This window comes from Cnephaeus nilssonii (genome assembly GCF_951640355.1).
Source record: "Cnephaeus nilssonii genome assembly, chromosome: 1".
NCBI lineage: Eukaryota > Metazoa > Chordata > Mammalia > Chiroptera > Vespertilionidae > Cnephaeus > Cnephaeus nilssonii.
The window spans coordinates 37,823,405-37,843,064 of record NC_137072.1 but is presented as its reverse complement, the minus strand read 5'-3'; the positions used below and the strand labels follow the sequence as shown (position 1 = coordinate 37,843,064).

The 19,660-nt window shown below is 44.2% G+C and overlaps 1 protein-coding gene across 1 annotated transcript in view; it reads right to left on the bottom strand.

The window, feature by feature from the left end:
* PITRM1 (pitrilysin metallopeptidase 1) overlaps positions 1-12,873 on the bottom strand; it is a 37,952-nt gene extending 25,079 nt beyond the window's left edge. The window contains exons 1-7 of the mRNA XM_079766317.1: positions 12,782-12,873; positions 8,997-9,099; positions 6,224-6,330; positions 5,452-5,603; positions 4,421-4,632; positions 3,095-3,255; positions 504-630 (exon numbers count right to left, since the gene is read on the bottom strand). Coding sequence (XP_079622443.1) covers positions 504-630; positions 3,095-3,255; positions 4,421-4,632; positions 5,452-5,603; positions 6,224-6,330; positions 8,997-9,099; positions 12,782-12,831 — 912 coding nt within the window. The 5' untranslated portion in view covers positions 12,832-12,873. The remainder of the gene's footprint in view (positions 1-503; positions 631-3,094; positions 3,256-4,420; positions 4,633-5,451; positions 5,604-6,223; positions 6,331-8,996; positions 9,100-12,781) is intronic.
* Between the last annotated feature and the right edge of the window lie 6,787 nt (positions 12,874-19,660).

Here is a 19,660-nt window from a genome sequence, read left to right as displayed (position 1 = left end):
ATCACACTGCTTCATGCTTGTGGTGGGTCTTTCTGCAGCAGTTTTAATTCATGTGGCAGATGTTCTGATGTGCACTATGCCACGCCCCAACCATTTACTTGAGATGACAGGTGAATACATTTACTAGACCTATTCAGTATAAATTTAAAATTACAGTAATACATAGAGAAAACTTTTCTATGAAATTACACTTTTCATACATACTTAATTTTAGTTACACAAACGTGTCCACATAAGTAAAAACAGGTAAACTAATTAATTTGCCAATTTTTTAAGGTATGCATTTGGAAAACGTAGTACCTTATATAACGGACTTTCAACTTTAATGGACACCCCCTCACCTGAATTAGTCTGTTATAAAGAGGCTTTACTGTAACCATCTTTAGGCTTGAGATGAGCTCACAACCACATTTTAAATCCCATTACCAACACACAACTGGAGTCTTTGACTCCATACACTAACAGGCAGGTAAAACACTGATTATCCTCTGGGCGGCACTCACCGGCTTATCCCAAGGCTTCTGAGCCGGCACTGTGGTGCGTGGCTCAATTTTCTGAAATTTACTCAGAGCCTCTTCATGAATTTGTTCCAGATGCTGTTCTAGCGGAAAATTACCATAAGTGAAGAACCTAAAAATTTGAGAGAATATATAGTCTATTTTAGTTTAAAAGATTAGAAATCAGCATAGATGGCCTTTTGTATGAAGCAGAAGGTATGCATATATATATATATATATATATATATATATATATATATATACATACATATACATATACATAAATATATATGCTGATAACAAGTGGCTTCAAAGTGGAAATGAACTTTATAGAGGAACACTTTTTTTTTTACACTTAGTTTAACTATAAACACCAAACAGACGCTTTTGCTCTTTTTATAAATAGGTGGTGCAAACAAAACAAAAGTTGTATAGGAAGAATTAATTAAATGTAAATTTGGCAATAACTGCTCTTCATTTTAAATCTACTATAAAGGTGATACAAAAACCAAATAAGTTTTATGTTAAACTACTTTGTGACCTTGGCTACAGTAACACAATAATCCATCTAAGACTGATAGATAAAGAATTTCACAAAGTTAAATTTTAGGCTACAAATTTCAGATTACACGTTTTGAAACCAACACATTTATTCAGCCAGGGGGAAAGGATTATAATCATAGTTGATCTTCTTCAATATAATGTTGTCGGTTACGGTTAAAATTTTGGGAATGAGCCTTAGCTGGTTTGGCTAAATGGATAGAACATTGGCCTGCGGACCAAAGGGTCCTGGGTTCGATTCCAGTCCAGGGCACAGGCTCCTCGGGTGCATGCAGGAGGCAACCAATCGATGTGTTTCTCTCACATTGATGTTCCTCTCTGTCTTTACTTCTCTCTAAAAGATCAATGGAAAAATATCCTCGGGTAAGGATTAACAAAACAAAAAAAAAATTAAAAATTAAAAAAAATTGGAGTATGAGTAACTAAAAGATCCTTAAAAAATTTCCACTCAAACAGTAGTGCTATGCAGACACTAGTCTATAAATGTCTGTCCCCGTGAGTCACAGGCCACCTTGGGAAATGACTACCTGCACACCTGGAGCAGGTGGAGCCTGGTTTGGGTGGGGGGACAGAAAACAAAGTTACCGAAGACTGAAAACTGTCAGACAGGATGAGCTTGAGGGAGCTCCCTTGGGCCATACTTGGAACATGTGAACATAAAAAAAAAAAATTAATTAAAAAATCCATGTGATCTCACACCTCAGATATACACACATATAAAAATATGTGGATGAGTCATAATGATATTAAAAAACAAACCAAACAAGGCTAGAAAGAAAAGCATATCTTCATTGGAAGAGCAATTGCCGCCATGCCTCACCTCACAAATGGACAGCCAAGGGAAACAAGCACCCTGCCTTTCCCTTCAGAATCCTGTCTTCAGGGTAGGTAACCCACAGCCCCACGGACGGGGAAAGCTCTTCAGTACAGAAGCCCAGCTAATTCATGTAGAATTATTATTTAGAAAGCTTTGCTAACACTACTGAAGAAATTGCTCCAGGCTACAATCATCAATGAATATGAGAACATGCACAGGTTGATGAGGAACTCAATGTTTACAAGGTGCTGGTTACCACCCCAGCCTACACCTTGGTCTGGCAGGAAACAGCTTTACTATGGGGGTCGCTGTCACCATGGATACCCGCAAACCAGCTGCAGCTTCCCCCTGTGATAAGCATGTCTGAGACATCTGGATGCCACAGGGATGCAGGCATCAACTATGAAGGTTGAAGCCAAGTCCCCTTTGGGAAACACGGGAACACGTCCACCAATGCCACAGAAAGGCCATCAGACGCCCTGAAGGTTTTTAGAAAACCCCACTGGCATTAAGTTTTGAGAAAATCCTGAGGCAACCTGTCTCCTTTCTTCAGTTTCAATGAAAACAGAGGGGACACCATCTTACACAAAAGGGTACTAAAAAGACTTACTGATGATGAAAGGCAATTTGTGGGCCTCCCTTACATCACAAATTTAGGGGACAACTGGAAAGTCTGAATTTGTGGTAGGTGGCTTTGAACAAGTCTTTTATTTTCTTAAATGTGAAAATGGTATTATCTCATGTCAGAAACTATATATTTTAGGCTCACAAATCCACGTATTGGGAGTAAACCCTCATGTTTGTAATTCCCTTTATTAGCATTTTATTTTTAATGATCTCTGAAACAAGCAATTCATCAAAAAGTAAGTATCCAATGTTTAATACCTGCCGCCGCCATTCCCGGGGCACTGTTGGGACTGAGGCATGAAGCTATGGGCACCTGTCACTCTACCCTACGAGGAGGGTGGGCCCAGGCCCTCCTCCAGGAGGTGGGTCACCACCATGCTGGGCTGCAAGAGTGTCACTGCAGACCTTTAGACTGAGCGTCCAAGTAAATTAGAAAGGCAATTTATGAAGTGAAGAATCTTGTCTCAATTTACTTGGCTCTTAAGCAAACATTTCCCTGTTAAATGTGAGAGAAGCTTATCACTGTGTAAGAAAATGCAAACAAGTCAACTCCTAATCAAGCCACCCTCCAATGTTCAAAACAAAACGTCACCTGGCATTACTGGGGTGATAATGCGTCGCATGGAACTGTTTAAGCTGCTCCCACGTGAGATCTGGGATGCACAATGGGTCACCACCAGAGATCACCGCATACGTGTGGTCAGGAAGGAGGCGGTTCTGAAGGTGCTGTGAGAATATCCTCTCGTTATCTGTCTTCAAATTAAAAAAATACACATATATGTAGCATAATACACACATTGTTACAACACAGCAAGTTAATCACACCCTGGGAGCATATACCTATAACACCTCGCGAGTAAAACCGTCCCAATGATAAACAAGGGTGTCCACACACAGTGTTTCACAAAGCACCCGGTTCACTCATGATCTGCGCGCGGGACCCTGGGCCTGCTCTTTTGGGAGAGAGGGCACATCCACTTCGCAGTAGGCCCTGGGTGATGAGCCACACAGGTGGGGGCTGTGGGAAAGATGTCCTGGGCCCCCTCTGCCCACGAGCTGTATGGGCGCTCCCATGGACATCCAGAAGGAAAGCAGTCATCCTAACTTGAGTTTTAACGTGTTTGAAAGAAATGATGTCCAAACCGAGAACAGTTGCCAGCCAGCAAGGGGAAGGGAGCAGCACAGATCACACAAGCCATACCACAGGTCAGGGCAGGTCTTCAAAGTCAGGGGCGAGGACAGGGCCCAGGACAGAGGGTCTCAAACTGTCTGGCCTCAGACCCTTCATTCTCCCAAACATTAATGAGGTCCCCAAAGAGCTTCTGATGATTTGAGTTTCTTGATCATGTAGAGGTGTGTGTATATAATTTTTCTCTATTAGAAATTAAAACTGAAACTGTCAAACTATTTAATCATTAACTTAACACACAAATACATGTTAACCAATATTTAAAAAAAATACTTTTCATACAAAACAAAAAGTTGTTGAGAAAAATGACTCTGTTTTACATATTTTACAAATCTCTTTAAAGTCTGGCTTCATGGAAGGGAGCTGGCATCTCTACCTGCTTCTGTGCTGACATCACACACCGTGCACCATGGTCTCAGGGAGACTCCTGCGTGCTCGGCAGGAATGAGGTAGAAAAGATGTCTTACTTCTGTCATGAAGACATTGTTTTCTCACAGACCTCCTGCAGATCATATATGGGGTCCCCAGACCACAGAACTGCTCATCTGGAAGAGCGAGTTCTAGGGTGACCGGGAGCCTGGCCCTTCATTGTCCCCCAGCTAATAAACCTCACACGATGAGAATATTAAATGGCATAACAGGATGCCAATTATTTTCCAAACCTTCTTATATTTCAATATTTTACAGAGTACGATGCTTTTAATACAATATAGAAAGGAAAAAACTCACAAACGCTCCCTTCATCTCATTGAAGACAACGCCCTTGAAGACCAAGGCTGTCTGGGGGTCACTCGGATTCTCATGTTCCAGTCGCCATCCCTCCTGCCAGAAATCGAGTTCTCGCAAGCAGGGAAAAAAGGCCGCATCCAAATACACAGACAGGAGGTTCCGGAAGTCCTTGGGGTTTTGTGTGGAAAACGGGTATAGAGTATAGTCACTAGCTGAGTGAAAACAAAAGGGAAGATTTTAAAACGTCAGGAACTACGGTCCAGCACCATTTACCTCACAGGCCTAGCAAGGCAGCCCATTGAATATGCTCTTTAACTGCACTTGTAACAGCACTTCTGTGCACACCGCCAGCCTGTTGACTCTCCTATTTCTCCTAAATAAAACTCAAATACCACAGCCATCAACATAACATAATGCTACAAATGCTGAAGTTCCTAGCAATATTCTCCAAAGAGAACAGTTCTGACCTTTTCCAGAAAAACCTCACATGCCTTTTTCCTAAACTCTAGTTTTGTTTTGCTTTTTTAAAAATCCTCACAGGAGGAGAATTTTTTAAAAAAACTGACTTCACTGAGAGAGAAAGGGAGGGAGGGAGGGAGAGAGAGAGGGAGAAAGAGAGGGAGAGAGAGAGAGGGAGAGGGAGAGGGAGAGGGGGGAGAGAGAGAGAGAGAGAGAGAGAGAGAGAGAGAGAGAGAGAAACATCTATGTAAGAGAGAAACATCAATCGGTTGCCTCCTGTACTCGCACCAAACAGGGATTGAACCCGCAATCTAGGTATGTGCCCTGACCGGGAATTGAACCTGCAACCTCTTGGTATATGGGACAACACTCCAAGCAACTGAGCCACCCATTCAGAGCTAAAACTCCGGTTTTTCTAATGTAATCACATGTGGCTTTCCTAAAGGATTAAATTTCTAACATCTTTCAACTAGACCTGAGAATAAGTTTATTCTCATCTCCAGGACCCAACTACCCTCCTTTATCTTAGAAACAGACCCAACCGCAGTCTCAGGCCAAGATGTTAGTCTTACCTGTGAAGGCGTTCATAAACGTGGACAGTGACCTGTTCAACATTTTGAAGAAAGGATCTCTGCAGGGGTACTTCTGAGAGCCGCACAGGACCGTATGCTCAAGAATGTGTGGAACCCCGGTACTGTCCATGGGAGTGGTGCGGAACTGAACACTACAGCCAAAAAAGAGCCACCATGGGCATGTTAGCTCACACCATCCAAAAGCTTCCAAATGTGCCATTACCCCAGATTACTAGAATTCATCATTCTAACATGGTAATCTCTCATAAAAATGTTTGCAGACAATCTTCTATATATATAAAGCCTAAGCAACCATTCGACAGGTAGCTGTGACATGCACTGACCACCAGGGGGCAGATGCTCCAACCGGTAGGTTAGCTTGCTGCTGGGGTCCAGCCAATCGGGTTTGGGCGAGATGGACCAGACACACCCTGGAGAACCTCCCCTGGTCCCTCCCCGACCCTGATCGTGCACCGGTGGGGTCCCTTGGCCTGGCCTGCGCCCTCTCGCAATCCAGGACCCCTCAGGGGATGTCTGAGAGCCAGAGGCCAGGCCAAGGGACCCCACCAGTACACAAATCCATGCACCTGGCCTCTAGTAATGTATACAACCACTGACTGCAAATGAGTTTACCTCTACTATATGTAGCTGAGAATGTAGTCATTTAATCGTTTCCTTATATTTTCAGGGCACTGTCGGTATCATTTCTTTAAACCATGGTGATGCTCTAAGGAGAAACATTTAAGAACGTGTTCTCAGGGTGCCCACTCACCTGAACAGGTTATTTGTGTCTTCTCGGGCCAGGTGCAAGTATCTCGCTCCTGTGCCGTCATGGCTGAGCTTTACAGCAGTCAGGAACAGTTCCGGGACAGGCGTTACCTGAATCAACAACAAGAACATGAGGCCAAACTCAACTGGAAAGGCATTTTGAATGGTTACATTACATCCACTGAGGGACCTGGGTGGAGGCACATCAGGAACCACCTGTCCCAACCCCAAACCTTACCATGAGGAAAGGAAGAGCTAGGCTGACAATAATACATACACACCGCTCCTTTTAGAATGCTTACTATCTGCCAGACATTTTGTAAACAGCTCATCATCACCCAGTGAGGGAGGCGTTCTCACCTGTTACAGATGAAAACATTGAGGCTCAGAATGAGAGCCACTCTGGGAGTCAATCCCTTCTGTCACACCAGGCTGCCTGAGAAATGAGGGCTCTCACTTGGCATGTCAGAATGACAGCATAGGGACTTGGATCCGAGAATAGAAAATACCAGGTAGTCAGGAAGTCAAGTTAAAAAACCAGGGGGTTCAGAAGGTATTTGACATAAGCCAACCACAAAAACGTCACCACTCCTCCACTGCCTACTCAAAAATCAGAGGTAGCTGATTTTGCATCCCTTCTAACTGCCTGCTTAAACTGCTGGCCCACATGTCCAGCTGATCAAGGTTTGACCACAACCATCCTAGGTTTGACCTCTTTACAACCTTCCTAGGGTGAAGTAATAAGCAGTCAGTCTACCATCGTGCCCCTACAGAGCACATGTGGAGATAGGTGCCAAACAACCTGACAGAAGGAGGAAGTCATCTGACACTGATTGGAAAACGCCACAAGCCCCACCTTTTATCCAAAAAGCCGGCCTTTTCACATAAGCCCACTTTGTCCCCAGATTATAAAATCAGCCAAACAGCACCAGCCCCAAAGCCAGGGCAGAGGACCTTCCTTTCCTCTGTGCTGCCTTCCTTGTGCTGGAACATAAGCTTAATAAAAATTTCTCTGGGGTTTCCTCTCAATTTCTATCTTGGGGAACCCAAGAATCCCAACTCAGTAACAAGACCAATCCTGATAAGTAAATGCTGGAATGGGCCTTAGCCTGGGGCAGCCAGGATGCTTGGGGACTGTACTTGGCCTCATCTAGTTTGGGAGAAGTTCCCAGCACTGAAGTGATCACCAGTTACATCACTTGTTCCCAGTGGAAGGGTCCAGGAAGGTACAATAAAAAGGAGCTCACCTTCCCAGAAGGTGGTCCTCTCTTTCTGTGTCAGCCTTCACGTAAATCTCCACAGTCCCCAGTACTGAAGCTGCCCTCTCGCCCAACTGCACTAGGGCCTCTCTCCTTCAATCACAACACCGTCTCTGTGACCACCAACCACATGGCTATCATCCCCACTTCTCGGAGGCTATGTAAGTAACTTGTCACGGCAAGATACTAGAGGGTAGAGCTTAGACCTGGGGGTCTGAGCTGTAATTTACAGCTATTAAATTATGTGTATCTCAGAACTTATTATACTTTACAAGAGATGATTAATGTGTTAGATCAGTAGTACATTGAGATGTCTGCCTCATAACAGCTTTCATGGTAACTGTTTTTCAAAGATGATAAGGTTTCCTATACGTCCATTACATTTGAAAAATAATAGAAGTTAGCCGAACCTATTGTTATAATCATTTCAGATACATGAAAATCAAACCACCATGCTGTACACCAAGCATGTCAAACTCTCGGCCGTTTAAATAAACGAGGCATGTGGCCTGCCAGCCGTGAGTTTGACATGCTTGCTGTACACCTTAAGCTTATACAGTGATGGATGTCAATTATTTCTCAATAAAACTGGGGGGAAAAACCTTGAAAAATAAAAGAATCCAAATAAGGTGTCATTACCATACTGTAGTAGAAATCCTCATCCCTTTGCATGGCCTTTAGGGCTCACCCTGTCATGATTCACCGCTCCAGGACCCTGCCTTGGGAGAGCCCCACATCACTGGCTCTACCAATGTGGCCCTAGAGACAGACGGTGACTTTCCTTCTGAACTTAACCGCCCCCTTCTCTATAAACACCCCCTTCTCCAGGAACCTTTCCTATCCTGCCACCATGCAGCTCCCCTCCCCTCCTGCCTTCCTTTGGCTCTCTACACTTCCACCATGAAGCTCATCACACTATCCTGTATTACCCCTGCAGGGTCCTCTAGAATGTGAGCTGTTTGCCTTTGTGCATGTCAGCATGTCAAGCACAGCAGGAAGCCAACAGCCAGCCAATCATGTGAAACACATATTTCCCAATTACTGCATTAAAGAAAAAAAAAATGCAGAAGTTTAAGCAAAACAAGAACAAAATTAAAATCCTTTTTAACATAACTTAAGTAAATATGGGACATAATCTCTTTCCCATAATTCTAAAACCCACATGGCTCAAAAACAAAGTTTTTGCTTAACGTTGCAGCAAATGTATTTGATGATAAGACTTGACCTGAATGAATGTGGGTCATTCAGAGTCTTTCTGTATCACACTCAGTGTGGACTGTCAGATGTCAGGGTAGAAACATGAGTAAGTTTAATTTACCTTCTAAAATCAGAAGGAGTTCAGGGAAAGGATTGGGAACCTGTTCTTAGGAAATACTCTCATTGCAGACTCCACACACACACTGAGCACCTACTGTGAAGCAGGAGGAAGCCAGGGCGAGGAAGGAAGAGGAAAACAGATCCAGGGTCCACTCAAAGGCCCTCACAAGCTGTCATTAAAGAAGTCAAGACAGGCCTTACCTGGTTCACGGTGAATCCGTGGATCTTCTCTCCGACTTGGTACTGCAGCGCCCTCTCACAGGCTTTCGTACTATTCCACCTCCATGCTCTGGGATGGGCACTGCTACAGTTAAAGAAAGTCATCAAAGTTAGAAGATTTGCAGGAAAACTGGATCACAGAGTTCAGCCACATAATGAAAATACTTGTCATATGACTAAGATAATGCCAAGAAAAATTAAACTTTGAATCTTCCAAACACATTCCAGAAAACTAATTTCTAGCAAAGTTCCTTCAATTCTTAATGATCTGTTATCTTAACTTAACTAAAGCTTCATAACATCAACTAATAATTAAACGTTGAAAACCGGTTTGACTCAGTGGATAGAGCATCAGCCCTTGTACTGAAGTAACCCGGGCTCGTACCTTGACTGCAGGCTCGATCCTCGGCCCTAGGTTGGGGTGTGTGCAAGAGGCAACCAATCGGTGTGTCGCACACCCATGTTTCTCTCTCTGTGTCTCTCCCCCTTCCCTTCCACTTCTAAAAACCAATGAATTTGGATTAACAAAAAAAAGAAAACCTTTATTTGTACAGGTTCATAAATAACTATAATGCAATTCTGACACCAATTTCCCTGAGTTGCATAAAAAAAAAAAATCTCATGTCAAAATGGCTTTTTCCATCACAGTATCTCAATAAACTCAAACTGCAGTGAAGTCCCATGACGCACCCACCAAATAGTGAAAACTAAGAAGTCAAGTATCACCAAAAACTCTCTCACTGCTCCTGGGAGTGAAAACTGCAACAGTGACTGGGAACAGCATTTGGCATCACTTAGCTAGTAGTTCATGCACCCTGACACGCAGGTATCCCCTGCTTTTCAAAGTTCGCCTTCTGCCACTTCACTTTAGGAGACCTACATTGGTATCTGTTTCAATAACCAAAAGAAATCCCAAAGGGATCTTCTCTTTTACGAAAAAAGGCTGAAATCTGAAACAGCATCCTGCGTTTGCTTTGCAGGAGCCACTACAGAGGCAGCGCGCACCCAGAGCAGGGAGCGTGGCCCCACACGCAGCATCTCAGCATCTCGCCACCAGAGCTTTGAGCTGTATCTGCGAGCTGCGAGCGTCTATACGGAATCTCGACTTACTCTGTGCATTCTGCCTTTTGCTATGTGTTAGTGTTCTTCTAGACTTTATGGGCTCATTGGTATAATTTGGCAGGTTATTTTGGGGGTTTGGGACCACTCAAAAAATGTTCTATATGAATTAGTGGTAATTGTTTTCTGCTTTATGTCATTTCAGCACAGGAGGTTTCACAGGAAGTGTCTACTTTAGGACTGTGGGGGAAACCTGCAGATGTCCTGGAAACCTGTCCTGGGGCACCAGCACACATGTACAAGGCTGGCACCATTCCTTGGAGTCAGAGAATGGATAAATTGTGCACTGTATAATCAATAAACTCAGCCATAAGAACAGACTACAACTACATGTAACAAAAATGTGGGTCAAGTAATCCTGAACCAAAAAAAAAAAAAAAAAAAAAAAAATACAAATTCAAGGGATAAACAGTGTTCTCCTAAGCAGGTATTGTTCAAACAGGTTAACACTGTATTGTAGGAATGTTATATAGACGGTAAAACTATAAAGGAAAGCAAGGAGATAATTGCTGTAAACCAGGAGAGAAATTACATCTAAGAGGGAGGGAGAGTGATGACAGATTAGGGGTAACCTTAAACTGGGTAATGGGGACACAACTTATTTTTAAGTAAAACTTATCTCGCCCTAACCGGTTTGGCTCAGTGGATAGAGCATCAGCCTGTGGACTCAAGGGTCCCAGGTTCGATTCCGGTCAAGGGCATGTACCTTGGTTGTGGGCACATCCCCAGTAGGGAGAGTGCAGGAGGCAGCTGATCGATGTTTCTCTCTCATCGATGTTTCTAACTCTCCCTTCCTCTCTGTAAAAAATCAATAAAATATATTTAAAAAAAAAAAAACTTCTCTCAACTATATTGTGTTTTATGGGGTTTCCTACATTAACATATCTCATAAAAATATTTCATGTAAAGATATGTACAGAAAAGAAACAAAAACTCAGTCACTATCATGCAACAACATGGAGATATTAAAACCAGCCAACATTTTCCTTATTGATTTGGCAAATTCTAGAGTTGTGGGATATACTTTAAAAAGTTATTTATCATCACTAACCCAACCACAAAAGCAAAACAGCCAACTGTATGACTGTCAGGGGCAACATGGGCTCTCCCCCCTATACTTTCTGGTAACCGACTACACAGGTGACAATGCTCCAAGACCATGAGGGCACCCCCACACACACTCCCCTGTTTCCTCACCTGGGCTAACAGTACCATAAATTAAACAAGGTTTTGTGAATGAGCATGAAACTAAACTTAGCTTAGCAAAATGTTACACTTTACAAACTCATAGGACATGGCACTCATTCAAGGTTGAAAACCAAATGTAATGTTTTTCCATAGAGAGTCATTTTAAAAAGTTCAAATCCTGGAGGCTACAATGTTATTAAAACGCAGCCGCTTAAATTTAAGTACTTCCTGTGGAAGCCTCAGGTCTCTTAAAGACTCTAGGCCAACAACAAAAAAGGGGGCAAACATATTAATGAGGCCCATAAACTGCCACTTTTATCACACATTAAAATCCACATTAATGACCACCTTCACTTCAAAAGCCTTGACCACCTGCACACAGGGCCACCCACTCGGAGGCCCCAAAGGAAAGGGGGTCACAGGACAGCTCCCTGGGCCTGGCCCTGCTTTACTCCACACTAACCTCTCTGCCATCACCCCAACCCTGGTTCCTGGACAGGAACTCCCTTCTTTGGGGCGGGTGGGGGTAGGTTGCTGGGCAGGGGAAGCCATGGGAGGGGGCATGCACTCCCAGCAGGAGGAACTAAGAGGATCTGTCACTCAGGCCCTGAAAGGGTTTTCAGGCTGGGGTCCTGGCTCTTGGAGTCCAGGAACCCCAGATGAGGGGTCTAAAGGTACTGGGGCCCACAGGGAGGAGTCCAGGAGTACTAGAGCCCACTGTGAGGGGTCTTGGGGTACAAACGACCCAGGAGAGGGGTCTAAAAATACAGGAGCCCCGTTAAGGGTCTAAGGGTACCGGACCCACAGGAGCGGGATTTTGGGGTACAGGAGCCCCAAGAGAAGGGTCTTAGAAGTCCAGGATCCCCGGCGAGTGGTCTCGGGGGTAGAGGACCCCGGGGTGAGGGAGTCTCGGGATACGGGAGCCAAGGATGAGGAGTCTTGGGATATGGCTCGGAGCGGGGTTTCAGGGTATGAGAGCCCCAAGCGAGATGTCTCGGGATACTGGAGCCCCGAGGGGTCTAGGAGTCCAGGAGCCCCAGGAGAGGGGTTTGGGGGTACAAAAGTTACAGAAGAGGGTTCTCCGGGTACAGAGCCCTGGACGAGAGGCCTAGACGTACGGGAGCCCCTGGAGTGAGCGTCTAGGAGTCCGAGAGGCCCAGGTGAGCGGGTCTAGGGGTCCAAGAGGCCCAGGCGAAGGGGTCTAGGAGTCCTGGAACCCCAGGAGAGGGGTTAGGGGGAACAGGAGCCCCAGAAGAGGAGTCTTGGGGTACTGGAGCCGACGACGAGGAGTTTCGGGGGGGGGGGGGGCGGGAGTCCCCAAAGCAGAGAGCTGTGACGCTGCACCTTCTACCCGAGGAGACCCTGAAGCCTCCAGCCACCTCCCCACCGCCAGGCCCCCGTCCGCCGCCCGCCCCTCTTTCCCACCTCCCCTCCCTCCAGCCGCCCGCTCCGCGTCTCACCAGCGGCTCAGCCGCAGCGCCAAAGGGACCCGCCTGCTGCAGCGCCACATGGCGTGAGTGTGACCAGCGCAGGGTCAGCGGGGAGACCCACTTATCCCTACGCACTGTGCCAGCCGTGATCCCATTGGTTGGCACCTACGGCGACGCCCTCTCCAATAGGCCGGCGAGGAAAAGGGCGGGCTCCTGCTGCGACGGGGCGGGACTCAGGGCCCTGGGAAGCAACTCGCACGAGGTGGGCGGGGCATCCAGGGCTTGCGGATTGCAGAACCTCAGACTACGTGAGAAGGGGCGGGGCCGAATCGCGGAGCCCGGGGGCGTACGCGTTGGGGGCGGGGCGTCGAGGCACAGCGAGGGGCGGGGCTGAATGAGCTGCAAGGGGAGCACCCGAGGAGGGGGCGGAGCCCGGCGAGGGGCGGGCCTGTGCTAGCGAGGGGCTGGGCTGTGCAGATGAGGAGCTGGGATTGATCAGGTGCGGGGCGGGTCTCCGGAGCTGAGGGGCAAGCCTGCGCAAGGCAGCCCACTCCTCTTCCCACTGCCTTGTGTGTCTGGGAAGACAGCACACATGACTTCTAAGACTTCAGAGTACCCACGGGCCCTTCTTGAACCCCACGGAGAGGCTTAAGGAGGGCAGAGCATGCGTGGATGGGCCCGCACTGCGCTGTGGGCTCCCAGGGGCGTCTGAGATGAACCACACCTGGGCACTGCGTGGGTGGGTGGAGCTGGGAAGAAGGCAGTACCCATGTCTGAGTTCAGCTCTCAGAGCTTTGGCCTCCTCTCTGTCTCCCTCATTTCTTCCGCTGGACCACTAACGCAAAGGGACTCAAACCTCTCTGCCCCTTCTTCCAGGCTCGAAAGAAAGGCTAAGTAGCCATGTATGATCAGTCTCAACATATAAAAGCTTTGGCAGCAATGTAGAGGTCCATACCGTGATGAAAAGCCACCAAAAGTTTACCAAAAACTGTCCACAGCGAAGCGGATTCTGCAGTTAACCAAATATCTCGTTATTAAGAGGACAACCCAACTGAACCAAAACAAACAACAGTGATGATGAGAAGCTACTGACACAAACACACTCCTTGCATATACCTTAATTTTAGTGAGAATTCGGGTGATTATTGTTCCTGACTCACCACAGCAGTTCTGTGATCTTGGGGAGACTGTTGGGTATTATTAACCCTACAGTGATTGTGCAGGAAACTGAGGCACTGGGTGGGAGGTTAAAGTGTTTTGATCTATCTGAAGAATAGATGCTGTTAGATCCAGTAATTGCCACGTACTGGTATGTTCCCACAGGATACAACCTCACTGATGGCTGGCCTACACATACACACCTACAAAATAAGAATTTATAAATAATTATTTTGAGCAGCTCCCAACATGTAGTCTCAATTTATATTAACATAAATAATTGCAATGTGAAATGAAAAATTGTCTATGCAATATCCTATGTTACAAAAACATACCCTGTGTTATAATGAAACTCACTGCTTCAAGAAGATTAGCAAGTGAGCATTGGTCAGAATAGATTGTGACTGGACCTTAGAAAGGCAATCAAATGAATATTGGAGTGTTACAGATTGAATTGTGTCTCCCCAGAAAGCTATGTTAGAGTCCTAATCCCCACAACCTCCAAATAGAACTTCGTTTGGAAATAGGGTCTTTACAGAGGTCATCAGATTAAAATGGGGCCATTAAGATGGGCTCTAATCCAATATGACCCATGTCTTTACAAAAAGGGGTTATTTGGACACATTGAACAAGAAAGTAAAGATGCATCTACATGCCAAAGCACACCATGGATTTCTGGCAACACCAGAAGCTGGGGGAGAGGCACGAACAGATTCTCCCCACAGCCTCAGAAGGAACCAATCTGTCAACATCTTCATCTCGACTTTCTGTCTTCCAGAGCGACGACATAGTAAATTTCACTTGTTTTAAGCCACCCAGTTTGTGGTACTTACTTATACAAAGACTTGGCATTTTAATGCAAACTTTAAATACATGTATTCTTTTTTTTAAAAAAAATAGATTTTTTAATTGATTTTTTTACAGAGAGGAAGGGAGAGGGATAGAGAGTTAGAAACATGGTGAGAGAGAAACATTGATCAGCTGCCTCCTGCACGCCCCCCACTGGGGATTGAGCCTGCAACCAAGGTACAAGCCCTAGACTGGAATCGAACCCAGGACCTTTCCCAGTTTGTGGCCGGACGCTCTATCCACTGAGCTAAACTGGTCAGGGCAATACATGTACTTTTTCAACAGAAATTTCACTTCATGAAAATTACCCTACAGTTATATTCTCACAAGGGCACAATGATTTATAAAGATGTTTCCTACATCATTTTTTATTACAACAAATACTGAACAACATAGCCTGGCCAGGAGGCTCAGTAGGTTGTAGTGTCATCCCATACACCCAAAAGTTGTAGGTTTAATTCCAGGTCAAGGCACATACCTAGGTTGTGGGTTTGATCCCTAATCAGGGTGCATATGAGAGCATACTGATCATCAATGTTTCTTTCTCCGTGTCTCTCTCTCTCTCTCTCTCTCTCCCTTCTTCTCTCTCTGAAAATCAACTTAAAACAACAACAACAACAGCCCACAAACATATCTTTGGGTGAGAATTTAAAACAAAACAAAACCAAACAACATAAAATTCTAGCAAAGAGGAGTTTTCTTAAATAAAATATAACACATTCATATAACTAAATACTATTCAGACACTAAAAAATAGTGATATATATATATATATGTATATATATATATATATATATATATATATATATATATATATATATATATTATCACAAGGGAAAGGAAGCCAGATGCAAGATGAAGCTCTCACTTGAGCGGGAAAAATATACTCCCATTTGAGTGGAAAGAGTCAAGATGAGATTTTAATTATGAATCTAACATAACACTTTAATGAAAAACATTTAGGAAGACCTAAATAAATGGCAATACATTCTATGTTCATAGATAGGAAACCCAGTATGACAAAGATGTCATTTGTTGCCCAAAAATGCAATGCAATTCCAATAACAATCCCAACAGATTAGGAGCTCAAAGTGATCCTACAATACAGTTGATGGAGAAGAGTCAAGAACAGGCAAACAATTTTTAAGAAGGACAATGTGGGAAACTTATTTTAGTAGAAATTAAGACAAATCTTATTATTCAGGTCTTTTAGACTTATTAAGTCTTAAAACTACAGCAAAATAAGACAGTGTGTATTAGCACAGAGAGAGGGTTAAAGAGGCTAAAGGAATATAGAGAAAGCCAGGAATAGATACCTAGAAATGGAACAGAATCTATAAGTTTTGTAATTATATGGGGGTGGGGGGAATTAAATCGTGACTTCAAATCCCTCTGCACCTACCCCAAGGCCAGAGTGGTACTATATTTCTTTTAAGGACTTTAAGATTTACTTTTCTCATTTGTGCTTTTAATACACATGGTTTTAATTTTGTTCTGCTTTGTGTAATAGAAAATCCTCAAGGTTAAAATGGCTTCGGAATAACTCATTAAGTTAGAGCCTCCAACTTATGGCACAATGTTCGGGTTGGAGGTGAGGCAGAGGAAGGACCTCCACCCACAAGTCATCCTTAGCATGTGTTTGCTGGTGCCTGAAAAACTTTAGCAGCAGAGAGCTGCATTCCAAAGAGCAACATGCTTGAAATGCAAATACCCATTTTCTTAAATTTATGTTGAGAGTGAATGACTTTTATTGAATAATGTTGTAAAGGAAAATTATTGCAATGAGATAGCAAGCATCACAGGATATGGGAAAAGGGCATTGTCACCAGGGGGGAATGATAAAATGAAGAAGGGAAAAATAAAACCTGGAAACTCCAAAAGACAATACTTATTTGCTTCAAATGTTTCTTACCTAAGGCTAGCCATTACTCAAATTCTAAACATTGTGTGTGTGGTTCAGACATTTTAACAGCAGCTCAATGCTACCATTTCCTTGTGAATGACTTGGCAGCTGGTGTAACTAATCCACAGCTCACTCAGCTGGTTACAATACTGAACTATTGTGTTTGACCTTGTATTTTCTCTGTAGTCTTGGATTACAGCATTCATGTGACAAATCATTTTATAATACTTGTAATGCTACAGAAGACCAGAGGAAAAAAAACAAGCCACGCTTAGAGAAAGGGAGTTACATTTTATTATTAAACTAGAGGCCCAGCGCACGATTCAATCGTGCGGGTAGGGTCCCTAGGCCTAGCCTCCTGCGATCAGGGCCATCTTCTGCCTGTTTGCCAGTCCCCAGGCCCAATGCTGCCTCCGCCGCCGCCACTGAGCTGCCAGGATGTTGGGATCACCAGCTCATCCCCAGCCGCTGCCGCTGCTGCTGGGGCTTGAGGCGCTGACGAAGGGGAGCACGGCAGGGGATCCGGGTGCGGACAACCGGCTCCCCGCCTCCGATGGCAGCGGAGCTGGGTGTCCAGGGTGTCCGAGGCAGCCCCCCCTCAGCGGCCGCCAATCCAGTCGTTGAGAGGCAGGGGGGGGGGGCGGGAGTCCCGCGCCTCTCAATGGCCAGATATGCCACCCCGAGTCCCGCCCCCCAGCCTCCCACCGCCCAATCGTGGGCGTAGCGGAGTGATGGTTATTTGCATATTGCCTTTTTGTTATGAAGGATTCTGCCCAGGCTCAGAGAAAAATGTGTCTTTCGAATTCTGGGCCCCCCCACATGGAGGAAACCTTTTCTATTTATACTTTTCCTAGCTCTTTTGTCTCCCAAATTTGGAATGAGACTTCTGGGCCTTCTGGGAAAGAAAGCCTACATGCTGGGAAGGGGCTATGAGACCATATCTCAAGGCCTGGCCTGGTGTCAGCACTGACAACTCTGTCTGGGGCATAGTCCACGGCCTCTCTGGAATGGGAGTAGTCTTATTTTCCTTATTATTTAAGCAAGCAAGAGTTTACAGAAGCCAAAATAGCAGGGTTAAAATTTCAAACAGCAGTTTTTATGTAAGATGGATGCTTCCGTAACTGTTCATACTTTTGCCACTGGTTTCCAAGGTAGGACTGCAATGTGCTCAGAGTCACTGTGTTTGGACATGTATGTATAGGCTTCCAGCACAGACTACAGAGTTTGCTGCTGCTGCTGAGTTTTGAATAAAAGTTTAGAAACTAGCTCTTCATGCAGAGACTAAAGACATGGTCCTGACGTTCATGGAACCCTGGGTATATCATAGGCTACAGAAAAGTAAATGGAAAGTTATTGCGCCGTCTAACGTGGTGCTCTAGGGGAGCACTAAGGCACAGATCCCGTCACAAAATGATGGCTCAGCGAAGACTTCCCCTGGGGAAGGAGTCGAACGAGACTTTACAAAATGGTGAATTAGTAACGGCGTGCCATGTCTGTATTCATCTCCTGTTGATGCTAGAACAAATTACCATGAATTTCATGGGCTAAAACAATACAGGTTAATTCTCTTACTGTTCTGCAGATCAGAAGTCCCGCACAGGTCTCACTGGGCTAAAATAAGGCGTCAGCAAGGGTGTGCTTCCCTTGAAAGCTCTAGAGAGAAAATGTCCTCTGCCTTTTCCAGCTTCCAGCGGACACACACATTCCTTGGCTTGTGGCCTCTTTCTCCATCTTTCTTTTGTCCTCCATCCAGTCTTTCTCCCAATGCCATATTTCTGGGCCTCCTGCTTCCCTATTTAATGACTCTTATACCTACAGTGGGCCCACCCAAATAGCTCAACCTAATCCCCTTACTTTAGAGTCATCTTATTGGCAACCTTAATTCCATCTGCTACCTTAATTCCTTCTTACCTTGTACCATAGCATAGAGATGCAGGTTCCAAGGATGAGGATATGGACATATTTGGGACTCCTTATGTTGTCCATCATAATGTAAAAATAAATCTCCTTCCTGTATCATGAAATCCCAGAGGAGTTTTTAAAAATAAAATATTTACCTGATAAAATTAATGTCTGACTAATCTGTTGTTGATATTTTAGTATAAATTTATCAGGTTTATTGTCTATTGCATTCCTCTATACTAATATATATATATATATATATATATATATATATATATATATATATATATATATGTATATATATATATATATTTCTAGCTTTTCCCCTGAGTGTCTTTCTTTAGTTTCATTTACTCGTCAAAAATCATTATTTTACAGAATAAATGTGAACTTTTATTGCCAACTGTTTGTTGGTCTTTTTGGTAAAACATTCTAAAATATTCTAGTTTACTTGTATGAAGGAGGAATTTTAACATGCCAGAAACAGAAGGAAATGAATATTATAATTGAATTTTAAGACATTGGTTTTTGGAGCTTTGAAACAAATACCTGTCAGTTAGAGAAAAATTAAATGGATACATATCAGAGGACAGAGGAAAGGAAAAAATACTCATGATGGCATTTATACAGCCTTGTTATGCATTATTGTTTGTGGCAGTGAAATAAATATTCATTAGCCAAATGTCTTTTTAGTGGAGACAAGCCACAAGCAATAGCATACTTACACAGCATAAAGCTCAAGGGGGAAAAGCTGTTTTTGTTACTTTTCAATGGACCAACTTCATAGAACATGTTATTAAAGTAGATTCATTTCTATAATCATGAAAATTACTCTTTTATTGATAATATTGTTAGAAAATATAAACTATTTAGCATAGTGTCTTTTAGATAGTCAGAACTGAATAAATGGTACTTTAAAAGCTTTAAAGTCCAGCCCTGGACGGTGGCTCAGTTAGCTGGATTGTAGTCTCATACACCAAAACGGTTGTGGGTTCGATTCCCAATCAGGCACATACCTAGGGTGCAGGTTCAATCCCTGGTTGGGGAACCTACAAGAGGCAACTAATCCATGTTTCTCTTTCACATCAGTGTCTCTC